Genomic DNA, 10,867 nt, shown 5'->3' on the forward strand with positions numbered 1-10,867 from the left:
ACACCATTAGATTACCATCTCTTAACGTTTTGACTGCTTTCACCTCACCTACTATTTTATATACTGCCTCACTTATTTTTAAAGGATTCAAAGCACATGGATTCTGAAATCCAAGAATCACTTTGATCTCATTTCTTTTATTTCCCTCTCTTCTTTCTTCATCTGATTCAATTCCTTTCCTTTCCTTGTTTCCTCGATTCAACGTTTGCCAGTCTCCTGCTTTTGTACTTCTTTTACAATAATCACTGTTACATTTCATTTTCCCCATTAGGTGAATGTTTTAAGTTTACATGTAATTTTCAAATGTTTTCAATGTGAGATTCTGCTGCTATTGCAGTTCTTCACTCCAACAAATTTCATTTATACTCTCCAAGACTCGCGTGCTCCTACTTGCCCCTAAACTCTGTAAAAGTACGCCTTTTCGGTATTATTTCCGGTTCGTCCTCTTTCTAAAATTTCTAACTTGACCATTGTTTCTTTCAGTGACGCAATCATGACGCGACGATGTCCCACAATGCAACGCGAGAAGACCAAGCCACTTCTTCTCTATCAACACATGTCGGCTAGTCTTTTTCTGCGCTAACATTAGGATATTATTATTAAACACTCTTTCGTATTGGCGTTGCTCTTGGTACTGAAACCAAATGAAGGTCAAGGTCCTTTCAAGAAACCCGGATGATTATGTCCGGGAAACTAAACACGATATTCAGCGAGGTAAGTGTGTGACAGTTAGCTTCCAGAGGCTAAAGATTAGCGTAAACATCAACTTCTGTGCTACAGAACCAACACAAAGCTGGAATTGAGCTATTGAGTAGAAGGAAAAGTATATACGGGTTTTAAAAAAGTACAAAACATATGACGTTCATTTCTTTTAGTTTTCCTTTGCTCCGAATCAAATAAAATAAGTCGCTTAATTAGCAGGGCTAATAAAGCGATTTTATTCAGGTGTGTTGGACCAGTTGCACATTTAAAAAAATGAAGGACGGCATTACTCGAGGAATGGAGAGAATTTGGAGTCTATTCAGTCTGACTAACCTTGAGGTATAAAAAAAATGTGATGGAGACAAACCTTTAATTGCAGTAAATGGTGTTTCTACTAAGTAGTGACACAAATGCATGGTTCTTGTTTTATATTTGCTTTAAAGCATGCATGTATCTTCTTTCTCCATTATTGGCATAGCTCATGGGATACAAATAAAAAACGTAATGTTATTTTTTTTTTGGTAAAAAAAAAATGTAAATAGTTTAAAGGTTGTGAATTCTTCTGCGAGGCAACTTGCTGTACCGACCTTTGACTGTTTGTCCCCGTGTCAGTCCCCAGGAACTACGACCCCTCCCTTCATCCGTTCGAGGTGAGCAGAGAATACACTCGGGCTCTGAACGCCACCAAGTTGGAGCGCGTGTTTGCCAAGCCTTTTCTGGCCTCCCTGGACGGACACAGAGACGGGGTGAACTGTCTGGCCAAGCACCCCCAGAGTCTCTCCACCCTGCTCTCTGGCTCCTGCGACGGCGAGGTAAGCCGTTCTTTGAGCTAACCGCTAATGCAGTGTTTTTCAACCATTTTTGAGTCGAGGTACACTGTTTTAATTGAAAAAATCCCGAGGCACACCACCAACTAAAAATGGAAATAAAGATACTCTGTAGCCGCCTATATATAGTCATTCTTATCAAAGTCTCTTGAATAGGAATCAAACACAAAAATGTATTATCGCATTTTACATTTCTTATTTCAAACTGCACCTAACATATACACTTCAAAAATACATCTGAATGGTGCCACAACACTGTGGTCTTAAATTTAAAGAAGTTGTAGAAAACGTCAAAGTGTTTTACAAACTAATCCACAAGCATCTTATAGCCAGAATACAGAAAATAATTCTTATTCTGAAARAAGCAATAATATTTGGGAAACATTTCACTTCATATTCACTGTTACAATATGAAGAGTTGCATGTACAAAATGTCAATAYYTGTATAYTTTACCCACYTKGTGTGAAACMTGTGCATGTTTGGATGAAAACAGATCTGATTTACTGGCAGAAATTGAAGAAAGACAAAGCTCTTCCTCAACAACTCTCAGTCTCTCTCTGTTTTTAGTTTTTATAGTAGCCAGACTAGAGAAGCTCACTTCACACAGATATGTTGTGGGAAATGGACTCATGCTCTTTCCAACTACTGCTGAGCTTCACTGTCTTTTCCATCACAGTTTTTCTAGATTCAGTGCTCTCGCCGCTACCTGTAACATTCGTGCAACACTAATTCTCGTTTTAATGTAAAATGCTCTGTACCTACTGCCATCTAGTGGTAAGAACATTACATGATTACGCAGCTGCTACTACTACGGCAAATACTCGAAGATGGCATTATTTGCAGACAATTCATTTTCAAAAAATCTTTTAAAACCAATTACCGTATTTTTCGGACWATRGAGCGCACCATACTAGCACCCTCAATTAAAAAAATAAAATAAAAACTGGAAGCTGCTCTCGGTTTTCCATTAGGACCCAGCAGAATGCCTCGTCCTAATAAATCTGCTGGACGCAGCACTCCATCTCCAAAGTTAAACCATGGTTTCGTTCACACCGAGCTTAAGTGCAGCGGCTCTATTTCCCTCCTGTAGTGCCAGCCCTCAACTTAAAAGCTGCATAATATGAGCATTTCTCCGTCGTGCCTGCTGCTAGCATGTGGTTGTTCTAAATGAAAATTAGCCGTTCTTCTCTGATTTACAATTTTGACTTCATATGATTCACTTCCTGCTACAGAGCCCCCTGGTGGTTGGAGAAAAATCCACAGAAAAGCCACAGCGGGCTACAATCCGCATGGTTCAAAGTTAAGGAAAAAAGTAGTAGCTTATAGTCCGGAAAATACGGTACCGTAGATGAAATTGAATAATTTCCACGGCACACCTGACGATCGGTGTGGAACAGTGGTTGAAAAACACTGCGCTAACGGGTTTACTATGAAGCCCTTGAAAGTCGAGGAGCTTTATGCGCTCTGTTTAGTTGTTGTTGTTTTCTTTTATATAAATGATAAAAAATATTTTTAAATTATTATTTTTTTAAAATTAAAAATAAAATTTATAAAAATTTTGACCTTTTGACCTTTGTAGGTCAAAGTGTGGAATCTTACCAAACATGAGTGTGTCCGCACTCTCCAAGCGCATGAAGGGTTTGTCCGGGGAATGGTCGTCAGACACTGCGGTACTTCCTTCTTTACGGTAAGCGGTATACTGTATCACTTTCACATTTTTCCCTTCAGCTTGTTTGTTTTAAGTAATCAGACAGATACCTATGAGCAGCATAACAACTAGGGGTGCACCTGGGCCTGTCACAATAAACAGTAAATCAATTGATCACATGATAAATTCAGATCAGCTCAATAATTTCCATTTGCATAGATTTATTGTTTATCTTTTGTTTCTTCTCTCTTCCCACCAAAAACTGGATGACTAAAGTCTTCAGTCTGACACATTGGTCTCAACTAGCCTCCCTTTTTTTTTATGATAATTTTGTTTGCGGAGACTTTGTGATCAATTTATTTGTTGTTTCGGTCGCTTTATTTATCTTGGATTTTTAAAAATGCCTTCCAGTGTTAAATGCTCATTAGAATTTTAAAGTTTAATCTTTGAGAATGTGTTCTTGGATTATTGGGCTATTACCATAATAATACTTAAATTGTTTGAAAACAACTATAATGTCGTTTATAAAAAATTCTACAGCACTTTACCATCCAGCAAAATCTGCTACCTTTCAAGGCTTAGTTGCACCAATAAATCGGCCCCAATCGACTGATTCTGACACTTAGTCACTTTGTTGCTATATTTAGCTTCTTTTTTTTCAGACAAAAAAAAGAAATTGGTATCTGCCAAAATTGAAATTAACAAATGAGTCTTTTTCAAAGATGGATGATCGGCCAGAAAACTGCAATCGGTGCTCCCCTTAATTACAACCTATCCTTGATTGTCACAGATCGGAGACGACAAAACCATAAAACATTGGAAAATGGAAGCACCGGGCTACGGAGAGGAGGAGGAGCCTCTTAACACCATCCTTGGGAAGGTAATGCCTCTTTGATTTTATTCATCAGGACAAATTTTTTTTGCATTATGATTTTCTTGCTTATAGAGATGCATCCCTTTTTAGGCCGTGTTCACAGGACTGGACCATCACCAGAAGAACGCTGTGTTTGCAACATGCGGCCACCAGGTGGACATCTGGGACGAGCAGAGGAGCACCCCCATCCGCTCCTTCACCTGGGGGGTCGACAGCTTCAGCTCCGTCCGTTTTAACCCTGTGGAGGTGAGACGTAGTACACAATATTCTGGAACCGAACCTGTTTTATATGAAACCTGCTGATTTCATCCAATTGGATCATTTTCCTCTCCAGACAGAACTCCTTGGAAGCTGTGCCTCTGACAGAAGTATAGTTTTATATGACATGAGGGAATCAACGCCTCTTAAAAAGGTGGGTCTTTATTATTCTTTCTTCTTTCAAGTTCATATTGAAAAATTCTGCTTCTCCTTCAGGTGATCATGACAATGAGGACCAACACGATCAGCTGGAACCCAATGGAAGCTTACTACTTCACTTGTGCAAATGAAGACTACAAGTGAGTCTAAGAGGGAATTGCATTTTGTTTGCTCTTTCAACAGCTTCTGGTTTGCGTAATTATTGAAAATATGTCATAAGACAAATGGCGAATTTAAAAGGATGCAAATCCTTTAAAATAATTTTCTACCTTTAATTTGAGATAAAACATCCGATTCAATAGAAATGTTGATGAATCTGAGAAAGATGCAGCAATTTTTCAGGTTGGTTCTGGTTGTGCTGAAAAGTTGTCAAAAATGTGGTTAACATGGTTAACAATCGTCGCTCCACTGTTGCTAACTTAGCAACTTCGTTGCTATATTTATTGACTTTTCAGCTTCTCTCCTGGAGACGGTTACTTAGTTCTCTGCCACGCCTTACACGGTCTTATACTGCAGTCAGCAATGCAGATTTGCAAACATGAGTGAAAAGACGAGCGAGGTTTAAAAAACACTGCTGAATAAAACCAATATAGTATATACTTACTGCAATGATGAATTACCCTCCCAACGATGTACAACCAGCTTACAGCTAACATTTCTGAATTACGTTTGAAACAAAATTTCTTCTTTACTTGGAAAACTGAGATATCTGGTTTGTAAAAGATTTTAGGACAGTGTCAATTTTTACATTTCAAGCTTAGAAAGTTGAGCATGGTGATTAATCTGATAAAAAATTTTAATTGATTGCCAGCTCTAGTCATCACATAAGTAGTTCAAATTTAGCTTGCACATCCTGGTTTGTACCAAAGACGCAGATGCTAACTTTAGATTTGCTTCCTGTCGTCTCATTAGCCTGTACACATATGACATGAGGCATCTAGAGAATCCCGTCAAAGTGCACGTGGACCATGTCTCTGCCGTGCTGGATGTCGACTACTCTCCCACCGGACGGGAGTTCGTCTCCGCCAGCTTCGACAAGACCATCCGCATCTTCCCCAAAGACTCGGCAAACAGCAGGTCGGTAACTGGCTCTCGTCGCGTTCGCCACTTCTAAACCCGACCTGTCCGTCTATTAGAAGCTTACGGTGCAATATGTCTCTGGGCGTGTTTGCAGAGAAGTCTACCACACCAAGCGCATGCAGCACGTCATCTGCGTGAAGTGGTCGGCGGACAACAAGTACGTCCTGAGCGGCTCGGACGAAATGAACATCCGACTGTGGAAGGCGAACGCAGCGGAGAAGCTGGGAGTGGTAAGTTTATTTATTTATTTATTTATTTATTTATTTATTTATTTATTTATTTATTTATTTATTTTTTGCTTAGTTTCCTGTTGGCACGCAGCCCAGGTCATTACTAATGGTGATGTCTACATGCTGATCAGCAGCTGCATTTTCCTCAGCTGTCTTAATATCTCGTATCTCCATCAGGTTTTATTACTCAAGGTAGTTTTATGAATTGGCTGCATTCTTTCTGGCCCCGGGCCCGCCTCCGCACTGTAACAGTGGGCCACTCCGCCTGCAGCTATGCTACGGGGGGACGACCGCTGCCAAATGCACTGATGAATGCTGACTTAGGGTACAATCACTCTCAATAAGTGCTATATTCCTGTTGGCACGGTGTCTCCAGATGAAAGGACAGCCTGAAAAGAAAAGCTCAATTTGGAAACATTTGATATCAAGTGGATTCTGTCAATAATATCAGCTGTTGCGTTAATAATATTGCGTCCTCAGCTGTCGCATGGGGCTTGAGACTTCCCAAGAAGTGCTCAGTTGCCTCAAGCAGCACTTTACTGCCAGATTATTAAGATGATCTCCAGCAGCCATCTTTCACTCCTAATCACATTCGCTCCTGCTTATTCTCTTAATGCAGCTCGCTGGTGGAAGCAGGCTGCTTTTGGCACTTGTTTTACTGTCACTGTGCACGGCTAGATTTACTCGCAAGCTCTGCACTTAAATAGATCAGACAAGCGCTGCTCCTATCAGCACTTTGAAATCGGCCAATCACTTAAACGGAGGCCACTTTGAACGTAACGAAGCATTAACGACAAAGTTCTACCGAGAGCGTCTTTAATTATCAAGAAACGCCAAGATGCTGAATCAAAGCTTAGTCGGGGGGCTGAAGGCATTACTCTGGACGAACGGAGACTCTCTTCACTGCTGCGACTCACTTTTTAGAAGTTTCCTCGACATGTTGGAACTTTTTTACTCAAGGTTATATTATATATTCAGTCATGTTCTGTTTACTCTTTGTTGTAGAAGAACTGGTGTGGTAACTTATTTTGAGCTATCATTTTGGAATATTACTTAGTGAAACACTTCCACAGAACATTCTCTGACCTATTTTGTTTTTAACTTTTTTTTTTCTTCAATAAATGCTAAAGTGGGGCAATTTTGGGAGGCAGAGTTGCAGTCCAGTAGCGACCGCGGTTCGTGATGAGCGCTATGTCTCATTCAGCCACTGAAACCATGCTACTGTTTGGTCGTTTATTAGTGGGAATGGAAGAAGAATTCTTTTTCTTGTATATAAAGAAATGCAGGAAAACTTTATGGGGGTAAATTATAAATAACCCTACCAGTATGAACCTAAACCAACAGCTGGACGTCCAGAATTGAGAGTAAACTCATCAGATTTGGATTCCAATGATCAGGACCATCATGGCCGCCGAGGAGCGTAACCACTGAATTTCAGAAAATGTTGCAAACACATGAACGTTTTTTTTTTTTCTTCTTTTCAATCTTCAGTGTTTTAAAATGATGGTTAAAGTGAAGTTTTGACCGTTTTAGGAGAATGTCTTTGAGCCCACAATTCTATAGACTTGTTGGACTTCCTGAATGCCTCTCCACCTTAACTGAACTTCTGCTTGACGCTGTTGATGATCCAGAAGACTGTCAATAATCTCAAGTACCTCCTCTTCTAGCAGTTTTCCTGATCCTGATTGGACTTAGTTTAGTGCAACAGGATCAGCTTGTACCAACTGTTCCCCCTCAAATTGAATCCCAGACAAATTGTTGCTTCTAATTAGAATAAAAGCCTCCGAGGAGAGCAGTCAGGCCAGATGGTGGCTTTTACGAGCCAAACAGAGGTGGGCATGTTGTCGAGCTGGTGGTTTCACGTTTTTAACAGACATTGATTTGTTTTTAAATGAGTTTGTCGTTCCACTGAAGTTATTTCAACTGTACAGATCAGCATTTCACAATCAAGTGAGTTGAACTTTGTAAATGCACAATTGATTTGACTTGTAACAACACAAGTATATCAGTTTCAGCCGAACTCGTTTTAAACGCTTTGTTTGAAGCTCTACAAAGTTTTATCCTGGTTTCATACAGGAAGATTACTGGTGGCGCACCGCCTCCAACCCCAGTTTATCCTGTTAATCTTTAGTTTCTGTGTGAATGTCCACCCACATGGTTTACCAGTTCACAGTTTGCACAGGCTGCTGTGAGGTTTTTGAGATTGTAGTTTGTTTTTGGTAGAAAAACAAAGCATTAGATCTTAAGCATAAGATGGCTTTAAGCTTTAGATTGCCTATTCTGGATTTATACTAAATGAAGAGTGTCATCTACTGCTGATATTTAAAGCCAATAGTTTTTTGACATATCTGTATTTCAGATCCTGATCTACTTGTTTGAGGTTTTAGTTCTTCACCCACATTGTGTCCACCATTCAAGTGTTTTAATCAGGGCTTTCTTATAGTGATGAGAGAATTTTGACAAAATATGAAAATACTGACCCACTGAGAAGTGCTTGTGAAAACCAGGGAGTATTAACAGACATTTCAGTCATTTTTGATGAACTTATTGGGCTCATGTATATTTGTGTGCTCCCTCTCCCTGTTTTCTGACCCAGCTGTCTCCCAGAGAGAAGCAGGCCATTCACTATAGCCAGAAGCTGAAGGAGAAGTTCCAGCACCACCCACAGATCAAGCGAATCGCTCGCCACCGACACCTGCCCAAGGTCATCTACCACCAGAAAAACGAGCTGAAGGTCATGAAGGAGGCCCGCCGTCGAAAGTGCGTATCCAGTTTCTTTTTCTTCTTCTTCTTTTTTTTTTTTTTTTTACTAGCAGCACGGGGAAGAAACGATGGGAATCCCCCGCTGCCTTCGTTTAAGGGAGAGGTAGCGATTTGGGCCGGTGCCAGGGAGAAGGTGTGACCTACGCAGTTTCACCCAGCCTGATGGAAAATTTCACAGATGGGACCGGGCTGCTCTGACGTAGCCGCGACAGGCACTACATACTCATTTACAGCTCGAACGGTGGATCGATTGTCCCGGTTTGCCCTTCCCTCATGTGAATCACAGTTTATTCTCTGATTCACATCACTGCTTTAATATATCAGACATAAGACCTTGCAAATTAGTTTATTTAATTTATTTACAGTTTAAAGTGAACATGCCACATGTTGACAAGTTTTGAATGGAAAAAAAAAGTTGTATATAGTCTACCTCTTCTCTCATAGGTCAGTTTGCTATAGCATAAGTAACCAAACGTCAATGTTTATATCTTTAAACAAAGATATAACCACATCTTTGTTTAAAGATGTGTTTATAGACACATCTTTAAACAAAACAGTGTGTGTATTTAAAGGTAGTAATAACAAAGAAAAAACATCTCATCTTTGTACCTTGATAGAATATAATTTTTTTTATTTTCTCAAAAGTAAAAATGTATCTTACTCTCTTTGGTTTCTTTACAGATTTGTTCCATAAACAGAAATACAACGTCCCATTCGTTTTCTTCTGATTTTTTTTATTTTTTAATCTCCGATCCTCTCAATTTATAAATGTTCTCATTTTATTAATCTTTTTTTTTTTTTTTTTACAAACTTTCTGACAACATACTGTTATGCATAAAATATTTTAGATCTGTACTTTTATGCATTAGTTTTTGAAAGCACCAGTGTGTGACGCAACTGTTAGTCCAACAGTCACATATTCAATCTGTTCCTCTTCTTTGTTTGCTTTCCTCTCCCTCCTTCCATCCCTTTATCTCTCTCCCTCTCTTCTCTCTCCCTCCACCTGTTCCCGATTCGTTCCACCAGCAGTTTGAGTAATTCATGACTCTTCTGTTGTTTTTCAGGGAGAGGAACGTCCGTAAGCACAGCAAACCAGGAAGCGTGCCTGTTGTGTCTGAGAAGGAGAAACATGTTGTCAGTGTGGTGAAATAGATCCGGCTCGCGAGGCTGAAGGACTTCCTGTTTAGTGGTGAGGTGGAGACACCAAGGACTCGTACATGGAATCTAAAACTGCAAGGATTCACATGTGGATGGAAAACAAGCGACAGTGACTGTACTGTAGATACACATGAGTCAGTCAGGTTGTTATTACAGGCTCCATGGTACATGAGGTCCTCACTTTGGAGCCATGGAAAATGAAAGACTTCAGTGGAGTTGTTTATATTGGAAATCAAAAAAATAATAAAGTTTAAATAAATCTGGTTCTAAGATTCTCTTATGTCCCTTTATCACTCTTTAGTTTCTACAGTTTGATTTCATATTTAAATAAATGTGCTAGACGTTGTCAGTGAAGTCTGATTCACATTAAAATGTAATAATTGATTTTTGTTGCTTTTCTTTGATGTTTGGTACACACAGGGGTGAAAGTAGTTTTAAATTCTTGGGGGTACTATGATAACTATATATATATATATATATATATACTGCTCAAAAAAATAAAGGGAACACTTAAACAACACAATATAACTCCAAGTAAATCAAACTTCTGTGAAATCAAACTGTCCACTTAGGAAGCAACACTGATTGACAACGGGGACCCTCGTCGGGTCAATCAGTGTTGCTGGACAATTTGATTTCACAGAAGTTTGATTTACTTGGAGTTATATTGTGTTAAGTCTTCCCTTTATTTTTTTGAGCAGTATATACATAATCTGGGTTGCTCTTGAATTGCTACAAAATAAAGCTGTAATTCCTTCAGCCCACTGGCTGCAATGTTGACACCTTGAGATGCCATGACACCTAAATCCTGAACATCATGACATAGAGTGAATCCCAGTTTTCCATTTCTGGCATATAACCATTAATTTTAGCTTTTAAACTGGCTCTATTGATCCTGTGTCCAGACAGGGGGATAATCAGTAGTCCAGCATCATAACCTGTTTGTTCTGAAGATCCTACAGCTTCCACTTCTCTTCCTAACATGGTTCCTCCTCACCCTGACTCTCATACTGATAGAAGGAACCACAGAGCCCACTATTCTTTGAACATACACTTGCCTGCTAAAATGGCGCCGATCACTTCCTGTTCAGACTTGTGAAATAACCACTACGCTCCTTTAAAGCATGTCAAAAAAACAGCCTGTCTAAAATTGTTTCTATTTAGTTG

The 10,867-nt window shown here is 39.6% G+C and overlaps 1 protein-coding gene across 1 annotated transcript; it reads left to right on the forward strand.

The window, feature by feature from the left end:
• The first annotated feature begins 498 nt into the window (after positions 1–498).
• On the forward strand, positions 499–9,974 carry dcaf13 (ddb1 and cul4 associated factor 13). The gene is made up of 11 exons (XM_008431860.2): positions 499–714; positions 1,315–1,514; positions 3,110–3,217; positions 3,969–4,058; positions 4,143–4,298; positions 4,387–4,464; positions 4,527–4,609; positions 5,382–5,546; positions 5,644–5,779; positions 8,376–8,539; positions 9,607–9,974. The coding sequence occupies exons 1-11, from the start codon at positions 645–647 to the stop codon at positions 9,692–9,694; spliced, it is 1,338 nt and encodes a 445-aa protein (XP_008430082.1). The 5' UTR covers positions 499–644; the 3' UTR covers positions 9,695–9,974.
• The last annotated feature ends 893 nt before the right edge of the window (positions 9,975–10,867 follow it).

The sequence above is a fragment of the Poecilia reticulata genome, linkage group LG16 (assembly GCF_000633615.1).
Source record: "Poecilia reticulata strain Guanapo linkage group LG16, Guppy_female_1.0+MT, whole genome shotgun sequence".
Classification (NCBI taxonomy): domain Eukaryota; kingdom Metazoa; phylum Chordata; class Actinopteri; order Cyprinodontiformes; family Poeciliidae; genus Poecilia; species Poecilia reticulata.

Coding starts and splice junctions, on each gene's coding strand:
- dcaf13 (XM_008431860.2), top strand. CDS start 645: ATGAAGGTCAAGGTCCTTTCAAGAAACCCGGATGATTATGTCCGGGAA. Junction 715..1,314: donor TAAACACGATATTCAGCGAG/GTAAGTGTGTGA, acceptor TCCCCGTGTCAG/TCCCCAGGAACTACGACCCC. Junction 5,780..8,375: donor CAGCGGAGAAGCTGGGAGTG/GTAAGTTTATTT, acceptor TTTCTGACCCAG/CTGTCTCCCAGAGAGAAGCA.